The 20322-nt window shown below is 39.6% G+C and overlaps 1 protein-coding gene across 1 annotated transcript in view; it reads right to left on the reverse strand.

The window, feature by feature from the left end:
* Positions 1-280: 280 nt before the first annotated feature.
* The window catches only part of ALDH1L2 (aldehyde dehydrogenase 1 family member L2), a 66502-nt gene continuing 46460 nt past the window's right edge, over positions 281-20322 (reverse strand). Inside the window, exons 16-23 of the mRNA XM_025403333.1 lie at positions 19861-19948; positions 18998-19091; positions 17396-17495; positions 14457-14555; positions 12282-12447; positions 10806-10911; positions 7012-7211; positions 281-4958 (exon numbers count right to left, since the gene is read on the reverse strand). Of these exons, the coding sequence (XP_025259118.1) occupies positions 4903-4958; positions 7012-7211; positions 10806-10911; positions 12282-12447; positions 14457-14555; positions 17396-17495; positions 18998-19091; positions 19861-19948 (909 nt within the window). The 3' untranslated portion in view covers positions 281-4902. The remainder of the gene's footprint in view (positions 4959-7011; positions 7212-10805; positions 10912-12281; positions 12448-14456; positions 14556-17395; positions 17496-18997; positions 19092-19860; positions 19949-20322) is intronic.

Consider the following 20322-nt stretch of genomic DNA (forward strand, 5'->3'; position numbering starts at 1 on the left):
TACTAAAAAATACAAAAAAACTAGCCGGGCGAAGTGGCGGGTGCCTGTAGTCCCAGCTACTCGGGAGGCTGAGGCAGGAGAATGGCGTGAACCCGAGAGGAGGAGCTTGCAGTGAGCTGAGATCCGGCCACTGCACTCCAGCCTGGGTGACAGAGCGAGACTCCGTCTCAAAAAAAAAAAAATAAAAAAATAAAAAATTAAAAATTAAAAAAAATAAAAATAAAATAGCAAAAAGCAAACCTAAATGTTTGACAATAGAGAACATGTTGAATTAAAGCCATTGAAATATGCAGAATTGTGTTTATTGACATAGAAAGATGCTGATGATATACTGTTAATTGAAAAAGCAGGTAACAATATTATGTTAATTTTGTAAAAAAAAAAAAGTACACATATTCGTAGAAAAAGTTTGAAACAATCTCAGATATCATCTGTAGGCTATTTCTGTTTGGAAATAACCATAGATTTTTGGGTTGACTCAACAAATTATGGTGGAGTCAGTCTTACTTTCCTATTTTATAAAATTTGTTTTACATAATTGGGTATTTAATCATTTTAAAAATCAGGCATCATTTGTATAATATAATAATTTAATCCCCCTTATCTCTCATGTCTCATGTCTTATCCATCATCCCTCATGCCCTACTCTTAGCGCAGATTTTCCTTGACAGCTTTATTTTCTTGGAGGGCAGGTATGGGGAACCAAATTTGGTTCCTTACCCTAGCTCTAGCCACTTCCACAAAAGATTTTACAGATAATGTCCATTTTGCTTATTTTTTTTTTTTTAAGTTTAATTCTTAATATGTGCCCACAGCTCACTACCCAGGCCCTGATTTAGGCATTAGGAATAAAAACTATCTCAACTTAGTTAAAACCACCAGATTCATTGCTTGAAAACCTGTTCTGCCACTTAATAGCTGTGTGATTTCAGCAGGTTACTTAACCTCTCCATTGGAAAGCAAACATTTATTGAGCTCCTGTTACATATTAGGACTGGAGATACAGTATTAAACAAAACAAGTACCTGTTCATGAAACTCACATTCTAATGGGAAAAGATCATTGATTAATATACAATAGGTAGTGATAAGTGCTATGAAAATAATGCACTTATAAAGAGAATAAAGAATGACAGCCGATGGGGTATGAATGTGGGAGCATATGGCCTATTTTAGACAGCGTAGTCAGGGAATGTGTCTCTAATCAGATGATATTTGAGGAGAGACCTGCAGGAAGTGAGCCAGCCAGCCATGAGGTTGTGTATGGGCAAGAGTTGCAGGATGAGGCAGTGGTATGCTGGTGCTGGCTTGCATTTGTTCTGATGGCATGCATCTCTTCCCAAACTCTGTGTTCAGTGAAGGCAAATTAGTAGCTCAAAAGTAGCCTTGATGAGAGTATTTACACACAGATACCTGCAAATGCTACAATTTAGGGTTGTCTCCCCCGCCCCTGAGAACTACTTGTTAAATATTTTACCAGCACACCCCTGGGAAGAAGAACAGTAAGGACGGAGGCCCCGAGGCAGTAGCAGGCTTGTTCTGTTGAGGAAGTCAAGGCAGTCAGGATGGTGGAACAGAATGAGAGGGAAATTGACAGGAGATGAGGTCAGAGGTAGCCAGGAGCAAGATCGGTAGGCCAGGTAAATACGCTGGACTTTGGTCTACGTGAAATGGGGGCCATTGAAAGGTTTTAAACAGAGGAGTGACACTGTCTGACTTAAGCTTTGAACAGGACCACACAAGAGAGGACTCCAGAAGACCAGTTGGGAGACTTGAGCAGAATTGTAGGAAAGAGGTAATGGGCTGGGCACAGTGGTTCATGCCTGTAATCTCAGCACTTTGAGAGGCTAAGGCAGATAGATCACTTGAGGTCAGGAGTTCGAGACCAGCCTAGCCAACATGGCGAAACCCCGTCTCTACTTAGCCAGGCGTAGTGGCACATGCCTGTAATCCCATCTATTTGGAAGGCTAAGGCATGAGAATCGCTTGAACCCAAGAGGCAGAGGTTGCAGTGAGCCAAGATTGCACCACTGCACTGCAGCCTGGGCAACAAGAGCAAAACTCCGTCTCAAAAAAAAAAAAAAAAAAGAGGTAATGATGGCTTTGGGGTAGAGGTAGTAAGAAAAGCACCTCGATTTCTTCATTTTTTTCAGACATTGTCAGCTTTAAAACATGCTTAGCCTAAGGTCTTGCACACAGGAGGCCCTCAATAAATGGTAGCTGTTGTATTATTATTTACAGAAGGCCCATCCTGGAGTGGGGGAGGGTTGCTCATATCTAATTAGGAAGGCAAGTAATTTTAGTACAAGTGATAAGTGCTATGTTTGAGGAAAGTGGGAGCATTAAGGAGAGACAATTAGCCCAGCTAGGGGTAGGAATATCCAGGAAGGGTGTTAGAGCAAAAGGGGACAGCTTTAGCAAAGGCATGGGGATGGGGAATTAGAAGGAAAATGGAACTGCTTAAAGCATCCACACCTCACGATTCAGGTGATAATAAGATCACAGCTTCATCCTTAGCATTATTAGCAAAATAATCTGTGATCTGAAGCAACAGTGATGATTTTATTACTCTGTGTGTTAAGTAAATCACCCAGCAGGCTGGGGATCGTGATGTTCCAATTCTTGGTAACTTTATGTATTACACAGAGCCTTTGATTCTGATCAGGCAGATCTAAAAATGTAAGCTGATAAGAAATGTTTAAAACTTGCTATGGAGAAAGGAATTCTTAATCTGGGGCCCAAGCATGGCCTTTGGGAGGTCTGTGAACCCCTTGAAGATATTTGCAGAATTCTGTGCGTGCACATGAATTTGGGGGTAGAAGCGGGACACGGGGAGTGTGTGTCGTAGCTTTTATCAGATTCCCAAAAGACTTTTGCAGCCCAGAGAATATTTAAAACACCGCTACTGAGATGAACATTAGAGGGTAAAGTAAAATCAGTCCAGAAGAACAGGCATGTTTTTGTTTGCCATTCCATCCATCATTAAAATAATTTGATTAAATCATATTCTAAATCACATGAAATCAGTTAAAACATTTCACTTAAAAGTGATTACTTATAAAAAGGCTTTTGTCACTTTTATTCAAATATGAACTGTCATTTTGGCCCCAGTGAATATTCATTCCAACTTAAAATTTCAGCTGTGCCAAACTCTGGGATGGTAAATGAGCTATAGTATAATCAAAAGTGCTTCCAGGCCAAATTCGCTCTATTTATCATGCTGGAATCAAACCTGCTATTCTTCCTTTTGAAAATGTTCTCTGCCTCTGATTTTGTTGTTTAGTTTTTATTGATTCTCTAATCTCCTCATGTTATTCTGCCAAGTCTCCAAAATGACAAATATTCCCTAAGGGCTTCTTCAAAGCCAAAGAAAAAGGAATGTTGACTGAAATTTTATTTTTAAAGGAGGATTAATAGAATTTAACTTTCCGGCTATCTTCTGGAGACTCCTGTGATTCAGAAATTTGCCACCTTCTAGTCACACATAGATGGTGAAAACTTACTCACCTGACTACTTCTGTCTGCCAATGGGAAATGGGCTGTTAATAGTTTCCATTTCTTCAACGCTATGATCCAAACGCATTGTTAAGTGCATTATGTATATTATCTCACTGATTCCTTGCAACGCCTACTGAGATAGAGATTTGATTCTCATTGTATAGATACTCAACCTAGGCTCTGAGATATTAGATTACTGTCTTGCCCAAGATCACACAGCCAGTGAGCAGCAGAACCAATAGGTGGAAAAATGGAAAGTAAGATGTCCCATGAAGGACAAGCAAGTTGCCCAAAGAAAAGCACCCCTTTTCCTTGTACTATTGCCATTTTTCATTATGTGGCATTTTTCAGTGCTGCTGTATCAGGCATTGTGTCAGAACAATGGATGAGAAAAATAGGAATTGATGATTGAAAAGAGTTGTGGGAAATGAATTCATCTAGTTAATTAAACTATCTCAATATCTTTTAAGAATAATGACGGAGGAAATCAGAGTTAAATTTGAGTACTTACCATGAGCAAAGCAGTAATGTGAGGTGCTTTACTTACATTACTGCAAGGAATTCTCCTATTAAGGGTCCTGAGGAAGGCATTTACTATCTCTGTTTTACCCATAGGGAAATGGAGGCTCAGAGGAGTTGCAACAGTTTCCCAAAGTCACACAGATAGTAAGATGGTATGATACAAACCAGGATCTGCCTTCAAAGGCTGTTTACTTCCTACTATACCATACGTAAAATTCACTTCAAAAGCTATTTACTAAAATTTATGTGGGGGCCAGCTATCATGTCATTAAATTCTGTATACTCCTCAGAACATAATATAGTACCTTGTACGTAGTAGGCACTCAAGATAATGTTTCTAGGTTAATCACCCATCACAGTGGGTTAAAATAAGATGGAACATCAAAGGCACAAAGATGTATCTTATTTCCAAATACTAAAAAAGAACTACCTTCACATTCCTTACAAGTTACACTGTTCCTTAGAAGCAAATTTATAGAAAATCTTTTTAATAACCCCCTATGTATAGTTCAGAGGTTAAAAACCTGTACATATTATACAAAGTTTCCAGTAAATGCACTTTGTGTATTATACTGCATGGTACTGACATCTTCAAGATGGAAACCATGAATAGATTCGTCTAGGTAGGGGAAAAGCAGCTTGGTATTTTAGAAATGCGTATGATATACAACAGTGAAAACCCAACAACTGCAAATCACTGGACGGTGTATTAGAAATAAGCACGTGTGTAAATGTTTTAGCAGGGCCTGACCCTCTTCATGGTTCATCTGTGTATTTTTTGGTTTGTGGCTGACACCTCCTGCCTCAGCACACCCAATCTTCTTAAGTGTGTCCCGAGTTGAAAAGGGCTGTCTGTCAAGGCTTTCCTGATGATGGTGTTGCTCTAATATTCCAGCGTCACCGTCTTGGTTTTGAGATACTCATTTAGAGCTTCCTCACCTAGGGCAGAGAAAAGCAGTTGACAAACCACACTCAAAGGCAGACATGTGATGTCTTCGGACCTTCAGACATAGGTGTACGCAGGTGTACAGGTCACTAAGTAAATGGAATGTGGCCTAAGCCAGTGCTTCTCACACTTTGAAGTTCATACTAACCATCTGAACACTTTGTTAAGCTGCAGATCCTGATCTGATTAAATCTGGTGTGGGCCCAGAGGTTATGTGTTTCTAACCATTCCCTGATGATGCTGACGCTAGTGGTCCATGGACCACACTTTGAATAGTAACAGCCCAGACCAGCTACCAGGCTTTCTAAGGAGCGGAGAGTGTTGTATGGTCAGCTTCAAACCAAAACCCTTCTCTTTTATTTCCCTACTTGATGACAGACTCTGCCTTTTTGTCCATTTAAGCTAAACAGAAGTAACCAGGATACTGTCCTCTAGATTATATTTATTAAAGCAGAACTGAGCACAGGAAAGTTTGAGATCATTTGGTTTAATCTTATTTTAAAGATAAGGAAAATTCAGTTTATATTGTTTGTTAGAAACACAGGGGAACCTGTCTAGGCAAAAAATAAATAGGTCTCCCTTTCTTTGACTCTTTCTATTTTGAGCTATACTGTCATCAATCTCTACAATGGTTAAAGGGCAGTGAATACCATGGGGAAACTAATGAGTACATGATTCTGGAAGTTGAGCTAAAATAAGGGCTGTCAACTTTGTCCCCACATTAGAATCACTCAGGGAGCTTTTAAGACTCCTGACCCCAGGTCTCACCCTAGACCAATTAGATCAGTATCTCTGTATTTTTTGAAGCTCCCAGGTGATTTGAATCCACTGTGCAGCTAAGGTTGACAACCACTGGGCTAAGGGGTTTTAAAGTCGGGGAGGAAGAAACTATTAGAAAAACTGTAGTATTTTATAGTAAAACAGACCTGAAGCTAGTCGAATACACTGTCTCAAAAGACGGGTGAAACAGGGATGCCTCACTTTCTAATGATAAGTTCCCTAAGAAAGTCTGCCACCGTGATTTGAATTCAGGCATGAAAACCAGATGAAAGACATGGAAAAGCGGGGGAAACAAGCCCTTACCTTCACCCAGTGGAATTTAAAATGAGAACTACTTTTACTGTTGCAAATACATTGCCAAAATAATTAGTAAAGAGAAAATGTAACAAAAAAAAACTCCAAATGAACTAAACTTATATTTGCAGACTGTCATTTCAGTAAATCACAAACATTTCAGTTTTTGAAACAACACAGCAGACTGAGGGTATAAGAGATGCGCTCTACAGCCAGACTGCCCGGCTTTGAATTCTCTCTTGCCAGTGCCTGGCTCTGTGACTTGAGGCAACTCACCCAGCCTCTCTGAGCCCCATTTTCCTGTTCTGTACAAAAAGATAATAGTAGTACCTATTCCTCTGAGTTCGTGTGAGAATTGCTTTTGCTTATACAGGCTAAGTGGAATGGGGCCTAGCATGGGTTTGGCACTGAAAGTAAGCTATTGCTTGAAAGGTGTGAGTGTCACTGCTCACAGTGAATTACATTTTGGGCTTTTTACAAACTCTTAAGTCTTATTGCTCAGACTCCCCCGAACCCTGCCAATTGCAGGGTTTTTTCAGTGTTGACTCTGAAAGCCTGCCAAGAAGCTCCAAGACAGGATTTATTCTTGGAGCTCGCTGGTTATTGCTCCCCACCCATTTGCCTCTCTTGGTTCCATTTAGTCTCGTGACAGCTAACCCGAGTTCATGCCAAATGTCAGATTAAACACCAAATATATTTCAGCTAAAGTATATTGTTGCAATTTCTTTTTCCTTTCAAACATTACTCTTTTGAAAAGGAGTATCTTTCCACACTATGCGTGCGCTTTTCTGTGTGTATGGTATATTCAATAGAAATGTTTAGTATTTTAAAAAACGAGTGCCCTTCTAAACCCAGATCTAACTGCCATGTAGGAAATGCCTCTCAAAATCATACACGAGTCATGAAACATAGAGCAGATTTTTCTGTGATGTGACAACAAAGGGAATGTGAAGCAGAAAAGTAAAGCCATACCTAAGTCTTTTCCAAAGCCAGATTGTTTAACTCCGCCGAATGGGGCTGCCACATCTGTCTTGTTGTATGTGTTAATAAAAACAGTTCCTGCTTCTAGTTTTTCACTCACATACATAGCTTTGTTTATGTCTCTTGTAAAAACCCCTGAGGCCAAACCATACTCTGTATTATTTGCTCGCTGCAACACTCCATCGATGTCCCTGTGTTTTTAGGAAGACATAAAACTTCGTTAAATGTAAAGTAAAAGATTCATTTTACGTTCTGAAAATTTTCCCATCTATGCTAGAAACAGGAAAACATTACTGCCATCTGCTTAAATGATTTGTTGTTGTTGTTGTCACTGTTGTTGTTTTTTAGAGACCAGATATTGTTCTGTCACCTAGGCTGCAGTGCAGTGGCACAATCATCGCTCACTGCAGCCTCCATCTCCTTGGGCTCAAATGATCCTCCCACCTCAGCCTCCCAAGTAGCGGGGACTACAGGCATGTGCCACCATGCCCAGCTAATTTAAAAAAAAAATTTTTTTTGTTTTTTAGAGACAGCATCTCCCTGTGTTGCCCAGGCTGATCTCAAACTCCTGGCCTCAAACTGTCTCCCAACCTTGCCCTTGCAAAGTGTTGGGATTATAGGCGTAAGCTACTGTGCCCAGCCTGATTAAATTTTTATAAATGAAAAATATCAGGCTCACACCAAAAGAAAGTCCCCCAAAATACTACAAGTCTAGTATTACATTTTTCATATATATCATGCAACACCTTTTAAAATCTGACCCAAAGTCATATATTCAATCTTCTTCAATGGTTCTCATTCATGATCTCCCACTCCCTCCCCTCTCCCATGAATCCCACTTCTAGATGGATTTTCAGAGTGTCCTCCCTATTTCCTTCCATCTCTTCCAACTTTGCACACAAGGTTCAAGCCTCCTTCAGTGCCTGAAGCCGTTTCAGATCCCACCAATGCCACTGTCGAGGTGGGAGAGGAGGGTGGTTCTGTGAGAGGGCCCTGCAGCCAGACTGCCTGGTGACCTTGGGTAAATGACTTCATCTCCCCATGCCTTCATTTATTATTGTGAAAAATGGAAATAATAATAAAAGGACTTGTCTAGTTGTCATGAGGATGAAATGAACAAATCATGCCTGGAACACAATAAATGTTAAATAAAAGCCAGCTACCATCAGGTAGTACATATATTTCCAAACTTAATATTTTGGTAGAACTAACTATATAGTGCTGACTTAACTCTTCCTGTAGGTAATGGTTCGCCATCCATAAATTGGAAGATAAAAGCTCCCTAAGGGCAGGGATAACTTCATGTCTCATATACCTCTTTATGCTATGGTGTTGCATCGTCGAATGAGAGTGAATGGGATTACATGTGCTTATTCAACAAAATAGGTCCCGTGATTTCCCCGCCTTTTGACTTACTTTGTATACACATCCAAGTAGGTGAAAACATGAACCTACTCTTTTCTCAGTTGAGTCAAGTTCTAATGTGCCGTCATAGCGTATGTCCCCTTCTTCTAGCATGATCCTAATGCTTAAAAACACACACATTTTCTACCACATGGCCAGCAAATACAAGCCAGGTTGTTGTTGTTGTTTTTCTTTTTGAGATGGAGTCTCACTCTGTCGCCCAGGCTGGAGGGCAGTGGCGCGATCTGAGCTCACTGCAACCTTTGCCTCGCAGGTTCAAGCAATTCTCCTGCCTCAGCCTCCCAAGTAGCTGAGATTACAGGTGCATGCCACCACACCCAGCTAATTTTTGTATTTTTAGTAGAGATGGGGTTCCACCATGTTGGCCAGGCTGGTCTCGAACTCCTGACCTCAAGTGATCCACCCGCCTCGGCCTTCCAAAGTGCTGGGATTACAGGCATGAGCCATTGCGCCTGGCCAAGCCAGGTATTTCATCTGGTGCTCCAGCAACGACACAGGATCTGTTCCAAAACTGGAGGAAAAAATTGTGCTGAATTTATTGAGACAGCACAGGTCTCAGTGTAGTGCCTTATGAAGGGATTTTCAAAGGCATCTTGACTATTCAAAATTTTAAACTTGCACTAGAAATCTAGAACCTAACCTGGAGTGAACTTGGACTCTGCTAAAACTCTCACACTTCCTGATGCATAGGGACCCAAATATTTATAGAATGGACTGGAGGGAGAAAGATGGTTTTATGCCATTTCTCATTGAGGACCATCAGGATATCACTATAGCTCCATAGTACATTGTTTACGTCTACAGCAATGACAAGCATATATTGATAGCAGCAGCAACAGCAAATACTTGACTTAGTAATACTCAGAATGACCTAAGGAGGTAGACATTGTTACCAAACCATACTCTGTATTATTTGCTTGCTGCAACACTCCATCAATGTCCCTATGTTTTTAGGAAGACATAAAAATTCATTAAATGTAAAACAAAAGCTTCATGTTCTGAAAATGTTCCCATCTATGCTAGAAACAGGAAAACATTACTGCCATCTGCTTAATTTTTTTTTTTTTTTTTTTTTTTTTTTTTTTTAGAGACCAGGTATTGCTCTGTTGCAGTGCAGTGGCGCAATCATAGCTCACTGCAGCCTCCATCTCCTTGGGCCCAAGTGATCCTCCCACCTCAGCCTCCCAAGTAGCTGGGACTACAGGCACATGCCACCATGCCCAGCTGATTTTTTAAAAGAATTTTTGTAGAGACAGGGTCTCCCTGTGTTGCCCAGGCTGATCTCAAACTCCTGGCCTCAAACTATCCCCTGACCTTGGCCTTGCAAAGTGTTGGGATTATAGGAGTGAAGTGCAGAGTGGTTAAGTAACTGGCCCAAGCTCAGAGAGGTAGCGAGGGGAGAGGAGGCAGAGTTGTCCTCTGACCCACTGCACCATCCTGCCTCTGACCCTCTGTGGACTAACTGTCATCTCTGTCTGTCTCCCCTGTTAGATAATAAACTCCTTAAGGACAGGGGTTGTGACTTAGCCATGTTACAGGAGATTCCCTCAAACCTGACTTCTATTGTCTGCACGTTTAGCACCAACACCATGGGAGAACGTATAATGAGAAATGGGATAGTATGCATCCTTGGATGGATATATCCAAGGGTACTCACTACACCTTATAGTCCCCTGAAGTCTTTTATACTGTATCTATCAAAGACTGAGAAAGTCATTCTTTATTTTTTTTCAAGTTCTCATTGGCTGAAATAAATCTAAAGCCATTCTGAAGAATTTTGTGCGGTATACCATGAGACCCCACTCTATTAAGTATTGTTTTATGAGCTCAGTTACCACTTGGTCCTCTTCGATAAGCTGAACTCTTTGCAAAGTTTCATGTAGTATCACAAACCAGCATGCCATTTACTGTTGGTTATATGATGGTTGTGAATATTTCCATGAAAAGTTGAGTATCAAGCTTTGGGGGGCAATATCCCCTATAATAACAGCACTCTTTCTCTGGGGAAATAAGATTTCACAGATGCCACCGACCATAGGAACGTAAATGTGAAAACCAGTTTTGTTATTTCTCAGTTATTTACTTTGTTCCACAGACACCTCAAATGTCGAGTGCAGAGAAACCAAAATTTAATCAGCTAAAAGCCCATTATGTTGGCCATTAATTGAAGCTGGAAAGCAAAAATATACTATGATCTATGATGTTAGCGAAAGCATAACTTCTAATTATTTAAGTTAATTATTCTTATGGTAGAAAATTACATGTTCATTAATTTTATGCTGTGTATATAGCACAATGGCAAAGGGGAAAAATGACTTATCTAGTCAAAACCTAAGTTAAATTGTGTCTGAAGAACCTACCCATTTTGGAATTTAGAAATGACCATAATAGGCCCAAAGGATTCCTCTTTGGCAAGGTACATGTGGTCTTCCACATCTGTGAACACGGTTGGCTCCATGAAAAAGCCTTTTTGGAAAAAACAAAGAAAAAAATGTCAACTATAGGTTAAGTCATTTTCAATTAATAGTCCTCTCACTTAATTACATTATAATTTTTTCTTTCCCTCTGGCTCAGTAAAACCAAGAAGAGTTGCATTTCTCTATTTGGTGTTGGCATGCCCAGGTTCTTATTTTTTAATGTCTTTATTATGAAAATGTCAAACCTATGTAAAAGTAGAGAAAACAGTATAATGAAGGGTAAAATATCCATATTTTGCTCTATTTATCTTTTCCTTATTGAAATATTTTAAAGCAAATTCCAGATATCATCATTTTAACACCTCAGTATTTCAGTACAAATCTGTAAAAAGTAAGGATATTTTCTTATATAACCTTACATGTTTTGTTAAGCATAACAGTGTCATGCTTAACAAAAGTAGTAAGTATTCTTTATTCAGAATTTATATTTTAATTTCCTTAATGTCTAGAAATGAGCTTTTTTGCAGTTGGTTTGTTTGATTTAGGATTCAAATTCTTCTATACATTGTATTTGGTGTTTAGATTTCTTAAGGATCTTTTACTCTAAAACATTTCCCCATTTTGTCCTGCCTTTATTTTTTATTCCATCATCATGTTAAAGAGACGGTCAGTGGTTCTATACATTATCTTTCTTTCTGGATTTATCATTGCTTCCTTTGGGTGATATTTGTTTCTCTATCTCTTGTATTGCTTTTTTTTCCCCAGTGATTTTTATTGTGGTAAAATACACATAACATAAAATTTACCATTGTGACCATCTTTAAGTGTATGGCTCAGTGTTATGAAATTCATAATATGCAACCTTCCCCACCATCTATTTTCATAACTATTTTCAGCTTATAAAACTGAAACTCTATACCCACTAAAAAATAACTTCCTGTTCCTTCCTCCCTCCCTACTGCAGTTCTTATGAATAGAAAGATTGGCCTAAATGTGTAATTAGATTCAGCTTAAGCTTTTTTGGCAGGAACACTTCATAGGTGATACTGTGTGTTACACATTTCATTCCATCAGGAGACACGTATTATCCAGTTGTCTCTCCTTTTGTTTTATTTTTTTGTTTTGTTTTGTTTTGTTTTGTTTGAGAGAGTCTCACTCTGTTGCCCAGGTTGGAGTGCAGTGGCTTGATCTCAGCTCACTGCAGCCTCCTCAGCTCACTTTAACCTGCCTCCTTGGTTAAAGTGATTCTTGTGCCTCAGCCTCTCCAGTAGCTGGGATTACAGGTGCGTGCCACCACACTGGGCTAAATTTTGGTAGAGATGGAGTTTCACCATGTTGCCAGGCTGGTCTTAAACTGTCGCTGTCCATTCCAACTGAAGAAGGCGGGCACCCAGTAAACCCCCACAGAGGTGATCTTACCTGGCCTTTGGACTTGTCTTCCTCCATACACCAAAGTGGCCCCCTCTTTCACTCCAGTTTCACAGTACTGCAGCAGCTTTTCCAGATGGGCCTTATGATTTTGGGGCCCGTGATCAGTGGATCTGTCAAGTGGATCACCAATTTTCATCTTTTTAATTTCTTCTACCTGTATGTTACCAGTCCATAAAAACACAATTCACTGTTAATAACAATAATAATGGAGTTTCTACCATGTGGTAGGTGTTGTGCTAAGGTGTTTATAGATGTATTGTCATTTAGTCTTTACAGTAGCACTAGAGGTAGTGGTTGTTTTGTTTTGTTTTTTTCCCTTTATGGAAACAGGGTCTTACTCAACCTGTCGTCCATACTGGATCACAGTGGCATGGCACGGCTCACTGCAACCTCGAACTTCTAAGCTCAAGTGATCCTCCCCCCTCAGCCTCTCAGAAGAAGAAACTGAGGCCTAGAGGGGATAAATAAGTGACCACACCACTAAATACTGTAGACTTTTTTCCACTTGAAATCCCAAGTCCTTAGCCACTACCTACTAGCACAATATAAGCTACATATACTATATGAAAATTATCCTAAATGTTAATCCATTAAGAATAGCAAACTGATGTTCCGAAATATTTATTAATATCACATACTTACACTCTTCATGGCAAAGGAATTTCTAAAATGGTCACATTGTTATCTTTTTTTTTTTTTCCTCCTCAAATGTGGTAGACTGCCCTTGTAAAATTCTCATGGTATAGCCATGCCATATGACTCACTGGAATGCTCTGATGAAAAACAATCTTTGCTGCACAATGTTCATCACTGACATGTCTTTGTAATTACCTCTTGCACTCCTCAGTTATCTTAACCTACTTCTGCATCTTCTAATGTTAAGTCCAATTCTGGTAAGAAGAATGGGAGTTATCATTACCTAGCAGGTCCATGACTTTGAATTTAGGCCTGGCCATAATCTCTTAGTGCATTCCCCAGGGTTCTGTGCTGGATGAGAAGTTCTGAGTGGCCAGGGACCATGTCTGCCTTGTTCACCTTTATATTCCCAGCATGCAGTGTTTGTTACCAAGTACCAAACACCGAGAAACGCTGCTGAAGAATGAATACGAACAGCCTGTTTGTAAAACATGCTTGTTGATGTACTAATACAGCAAGTCCTTGATATTTCTGGTCTCAGTGTTTGAGATTTCAACAAGTTGTAGCTGATTGTGAAAGCCCATGACATGTAGCACTGCAGACTTTACTTTAGTGAGACACAAAATTAAACTACACTGTGATGTTCAGGAGGCAGCCACTGCCTACCTGACTGCCCTCCATCTGCCTGTCTATATGACTTCCTTGTTACTCCTTCTCATGAAGAAAGAATAAAGAATATCTTTGTTTTTTTGGTGGGTGGGGGTATAGGGAATTGGTCTGGGGAAAAAAATCACTGGGTGCTGGTTTTGCAAATATAAGCAAATTCGTGATTAATACTACCTTCATAATAACATATTATAGTATAAGTTAGAGTTTATTTTAGCCACATAATTCATCTTAACACTCCTATAGATGACTTTTAGTCCCATGTTTATGGAGTTATGATCAATGTACTGGGGCTGTTTATTTATTTAGCTAGTTATTTTAGTGGAAGGAATTATATGCTATCATGTCAACTGCAATTGGGGATTCGTGGTTTATCTCTCATAGTTTATTTAGAGATTTATAAAAATCTAGGAGTGTAACTCTCACACGTGTCAAGGATCTAATATATTACAAATGTAGAGTAAGGTATCATAGCTCTTCAATATACTTTATCAGGTTTTTATATAAACCTCTTTTTTACTAAAAAAAAGTCATAAGCACATGTGAAAGTAGACACATAATACAGTGAAACCCCATGTACTCATCACCCAGCTTCAACAACTACCAACTTCTGGCCAATTTATTCCCCTACTCTTTTCCTGTCCTCCAGGGTTATTTTGAAGCAAATTTCAGACATCATATAATTTAATCTGTAAATATGCCAGTGTGTAGCTATAAAAAAAACTAGGGGCTGATTTTTTTAAAAACATAACCACAATACTGTCATCACACCTGAAAATTCATGAACAATCCTAGAAGTATGATTTTTCAAGTAAAAGCAAAATCTCTAAACGACTCAGAGTAAATGTGAAGGTGCCTCACCACTCTTGTCACAAATTCGTCATGGATGGATTCTTCCACAAACAACCGCCCAGCAGCAATACAGTTCTCTCCTTTGTTGAAAAATACTGCTCCCATGCCCTTCAGTGGGAGAAGAGAAAATACTGCTAACATCATTTGAGAAGTCAAGATTCCCATAAAGTTGGACACAGAGGGAATTAGTTGTTTTTGGAAGACAGCAGACAACATAGATAAGTCATAGACAATCCTCTTGGCCTTGTTAGTGATGAGAGATTCTTGGAGATACTCTGTTTTGATTTAGCATGATTTGAGAGATTTTGCTTCTCCTTTCCCCCTTTTGGTCCATGAGCATTTTTTTAAAAAATGTATGTGTAACAATAAAGATGTACCATTAGAAACAAATTTTGTGTTAAAAGAAAATCTAGGCCAGGCATGGTGGCTCACGCTTGTAATCCCAGCACTTTGAGAGGCTGAGGTGGGCAGACTACGAGGTCAGGAGTTCAAGACCAGCCTGGCCAACACAGTGAAACCCCATCTCCACTAAAAATACAAAAATTAGCTGGGTGTGGTGGCAGGTCCCTGTAATCCCAGCTACTCAAGGGGCTGAGGCAGGAGAATCGCTTGAACCCGGGAGGCAGAGGTTGCAGTGAGCTGAGATCACACCACTGCACTCCAACCTGGGTGACAGAGCTAGATTCCATGTGACATTCCATCTGTGACAGAACATAGATTCACTATGTTGCTGAGGCTGGTCTCAACACCTGGGCTTAAGCAATCCTCCTGCCTTGGCCTAGAAAATCTAGATTATTCTATAAATTTAAATGCAATAACTTGTATACCAAGTTTTGCTTTTAAAAATTTCTACATTAGATTGTATAATCCCATTTTTTAAAATTTTTTATTTGTATTTATTTATTCATTTAAGACAGTGTCTGTCTCTGTTGCACAGGCTGGAGTGCAGTGGCGTGATCATGGCTCACTGCAGCCTCAACTTCCTGGGCTTAAGTGATCCTCCCATCTCAGTCTCCCTAGTAGCTAGGACCACAGGTGAACACTACGCTGGGCTAATTTTATTTTTTTGTAGAGACAGGGTCTTGCCATGTTGCTGGTCCTGAACTCCAAGGCTCAAGTGATCCTTCTACCTCGATCTCCCAAAGCACTGAGATTATAGGCATAAGCCACCATGCCCAGCCATAAATCATAAATATTTAGAAAGCCTCTCTAACCCCCTCATGAAAAGAAATACCTACTTTTCAAGGAGAAGTTTGAGAAATCTTTGAAATGAAGGCACTCAAAAATGACAGATTTGGAAAACTGATGCACTTTGTGCATTTTTCCCTTTTTAGAAATCCAGTTTCTAATTTACCTGCAGGAAACCTCCCTGTGCTGTATATATTAAAAAAAAAAAAAAAAAAAAAACAAATGGATGTGGCTGGGTACAATGACTCCCACCTGTAATTCCACCCATTTGGGAGGCCAAGGCAGGAGGATCACTTTAGCCCAAGAGTTTAAGACCCGCTTGGGCAAGACAGTGAGATCCCATCTCAAAAACAAACAAAAAGTGTAATGAATGCTTTCAAATAACATGCTTTTCCTGTGCATACATTTTATCTGGAAACATTGCGAAAACATGTTGACCATCTTGGGTTTGGGGTTCTTAAATGGTTAAAACAGACTCTTTAAGGTTATATATTCCTAACCCAGACATTCAGGGGAGTCCCAACCCCCGATGGCAGTTTGAGTACCCCCAGCCATTATGTGTCACTGAAACCTCCAGATGGTCCATTCAAAGGCCCTGACCACAGGGGTACTTGGTTCTTCTTCACTCCCAGGCCACTCCATTCTCTTTGGGATGCTTACATGATGAAGTTTGGCTGTGAGTGTGCATTAAAATTACAGTTAAGGGCAATGGGGAACAGAGTCTGCTTAGTGCACAGGCTGGACAGTTGTACAGAACTGGGAAGACTGTAAGTTTCCCCCACAATTACAAGAAAGCTTAGCACAACCCATGCCAAGCATTGACTCATTTTATGCCTGTATCCCAGAGGTGAAGAATGACAACTAGGCCAATGTTTATTTGTTTTAACCTTTACATTTTATTTAAAATAAGCCTTTATCCTTTGAAATGGTTTAAGACTCACATGGTGTTGCAAAAATAGTGTGAGAGTTCCTTTGTGCCCTTTACCTAGCTTCCCCCATGATAACATCTTATAAAACCATAGTACATTGTTAAAACCAGGAAACTGATGTTGCTAATTACTTGTTAAATATTAAACCCTTTGTTGTGTCTAAAATGCTTACCAGAAGCTCAATGTGCAAAACAGGTAAAAGTAGGACTGTTCAGGTTGATGGGGTGAGATATTGTAGGGAAAGGAGGGAGAAGCTAGAAGCCCTAATAGAGTATCTTTTGAACTTTTCTACATGCCTGCTATGACTTATATCCTGTTTTAAAAACACCTTAGTAGGGGAATTATAAAGACATTATTTTTAAAAACTAAGTGCTCTGAGTATTCCCAATTCTAAGCATAAAAACGATGGTTTTAATTTATGACTAGACAAAAAGCAAATGTCATTTAAGACCTGCGATAAAGAAAGAGGTGAATTGTGTTTTAGAAGCAAGCAGCTATTTTTTTTTTTTTTTGAAATGGAGTCTCACTCTGTCGCCCAGGCTGGAGTACAGTGGTATGATCTCAGCTCACTGCAACCTCCACCTCCTGGGTTCAAGAGATTCTCCTGCCTCAGCCTCTTGGGTAGCTGGGACTACAGGTGCCCACCACCATGGCTGGCTAATGTTTTTGCGTTTTATTAGAGACAGGGTTTCACCATGTTGGTCAGGCTCATCTCGAACTCCTGACCTTAAGTGATTCACCCACCTCGGCCTCCCAAAGTGGTGGGATTATAGGCGTGATCCACTGCACCTGGCCCAGGCACTTATTTACTTGAATCTGACCCTCTCTTACCATTCGCACAGCCTTGTCAAGTTCACAGTCATTAAATATTATAAGTGGAGACTTGCCACCAAGCTCAAGGGAAACTTTCTTCAAGTTGCTCACAGCACAGCTAGAGGAATATAAATGAGAAATGAGCATTTAGTTAACATCTCTCTCACACACGCACACACACACACACACACAGACACAGACACACTTTTTAAGCTGAACCACCTGCCATGGAAAACATATTGAGCCTCAGTAATATTAAGAAACTTATTCAAGGCCAGGCATAGTGACTCACAACTGTAATCCCAGCACTTCAGGAGACCAAGGCAGAAGGGATCCTTTAAGGCCAGCAGTGTGAGACCAGCCTGAACAACATGGCAAGACCTCATCTCTATAAAAAACAAGAAAATTAGGCAGCCATGGTGGTGTGCGCCTGTAGTGCCAGCTGCTTGGGAGGCTGAGGCAGGAGGATTGCTTGAGCCCAGGAATTCAAGGCTGCAGTGAGCTGTGATCACCACTGCACTCTAGCCTGGGTGACACTGTGAGACCGTATCTCTTAAAAAAAAAGAAAGAATGCAAGGAAAAGGGAAAACTTATTCATAGATAAAACATAGAAGGTAGAATGGTGATTACCATTGAAGCTGAGTGATGAGTACATAGAATTCATTTTGCTTTTCTGCTTTCTATATATTAGAAATTTTCCATAATAAAAAATTTTCAATAATATTGTCGTCAAATGATTAGAGATTCTCATAAGTTAATTCAAATTCTTTAGAAATTTTGGTTACATAAAAGGCTGGCAACGAATTAAACCTCTAACCAGACTACTGAAGCATTGGGAGAAAAAATATCAATTTTTAAAAGTATGCTGTTTATTTTTCCTTTCTTACAAAAGTATTTTTATTTAAAACACTTTGAAAAGACCTCCCCCAAAATGCAAACAGAAGAAGAAAATCACAAAATTCCGTTCCATGCCTCAGTGACCATTGTTTTTACCATTTTGATATACTACCTATTTGTGATCTGTCCTACCATAGCTTTTGCCTTAACATAGTTGAGATCATCCAGTATATACAATGTTATACTTTATTTTTATTTCCATTTATTATTTTAACAACAGTTTTCAATGTTATTAAAATTCTCTATGAACGTGACTGCACAGTGTTCCATTACATTGGCATATTTTAACAACTGGTTTATTTTGGACATTTAGATTGCTTACAGTTTAAAAAAATATTGCTTTGGGGGACTCCATTTTATGAATAATCCAAGTTTGTCATATAAAATATATAAATTTCACATGTATGTATCTTTTCGGTTTTTTACCCATACTCTGAAAACAATTTGGGCCACAGCTTTAATATAGAAAGCCTTTTGTGCTGAATTGTTAAAACTACCAGTAGGGTGTAGGATTTCAACATAGCTTTGGTTTTATTAACTCTGGGCTTTAATGCTTTGGAAAGTATTTTATTACTTTCAAATATTTCAGTACTCAGCAGTGATAAGTAGATTTCCCTTCCAAAGTAGATGTAGTTTTCCTCACTCAAAAAGTACCCTGTTTAAACAAAAATTGAAACCTAGTTTAACAGGATCTGCAGTGAATCAACATATTAAAACCAATACCTCTTCATGATCTGTTTGCCAATAGGAGTGGAACCAGTGAAACCAAGTTTGCGGATGTCAGGATGTTCAGACAGACGTTGTCCTGCTATGCCACCTGTAGAATTAGGGAATAAAACATGAATTAAAACATACTCAAGGCCGGGCGCGGAGGCTCACGCCTGTAATCCCAGCACTCTGGGAGGCTAAGGCAGGCGGATCACGAGGTCAGGAGTTCGAGATCAGCCTGACCAACATGGTGAAACCCTGTCACTACTAAAAATACAAAAATTAGCCGGGCATAGTGGCACGCGCCTGTAATCCCAGCTACTCAGGAGGCTGAGGGAGAATCACTTGAACCCAGGAGGTGGAGGTTGCAGTGAGCCAAGATGGCGCCATTGCCCTCCAGCGTGGGCGACAGAGTGAGACTCCATCTCAAAAAACAAAAACATACTCAAATTCTTATAGTGAAGATGGCTTTAAATTCATGAGTATATATTCTAAGGTTTCATCGACACCTTAGTTTTACATTTTCTGTATTAATTGCAGACTGATGAAAGTCTAAAATAATACCCTTTATGAAATTATCAGACTCCCAAAATAATGATGGGTAAGCCTTGATTTTTATCTTGAAAATCAAAATGGAACATCTTAGGGTAATTTTACATGATTGTACAACCCCCCTCCCCACTGCCACTCACCCACCACTGTATTTCCATTTTAAGATTTTAGCACATGGTAAGTATATTCATCCTTAACTGTTTGGTAAGTTGTATTTAGTTTTAATACAGTTATAATTCAGGACAAGTCTCTAGTGGTACAACAGTCACTCAGCTCCCCCAGTACCGTTCATTAGTTATAGCACAGTGAGTCATTTAGTGGCTTGCCTGAGCCCGGAATGATGTTGATGACCCCCTTTGGAAAGCCTGCTTTCACAGACAGTTCTGCAAACTTCAAAGCAGTCAAGGGCGTGACCTGAGGAGAAGCAGACAGCAATTACCTTCTTCAGGCTCTAATCTGACCTTTAGCCCAGAACCCAGTTTTCCCTTGATAGCTGCACTAGAGCTTATTTTATTTTTATTGTACATTGTCTTATTTTTCTTATTTTGCCATAATTTCAGACTTACAAAAAGATGCAAAAATAGTACAAGTATTCCTTATATACATTTCCATTCAGATTCCTCAAATGTTAACATTTTACTGCATTTGCTTTATCTTTCTATATATATTTTTCTTTTTTTTTTTTTTTTTTTTTTTTTTTGAGTTGGAGTCTCGCCCCCGCTGGAGTGTGGTGGGCGGAGGTCAGCTCACTCCCCGCTCCACCCCCCGCCGCGCGGCGTACCACGAGG

Source organism: Theropithecus gelada, chromosome 11 (assembly GCF_003255815.1).
Source record: "Theropithecus gelada isolate Dixy chromosome 11, Tgel_1.0, whole genome shotgun sequence".
In the NCBI taxonomy this organism is placed as follows: domain Eukaryota; kingdom Metazoa; phylum Chordata; class Mammalia; order Primates; family Cercopithecidae; genus Theropithecus; species Theropithecus gelada.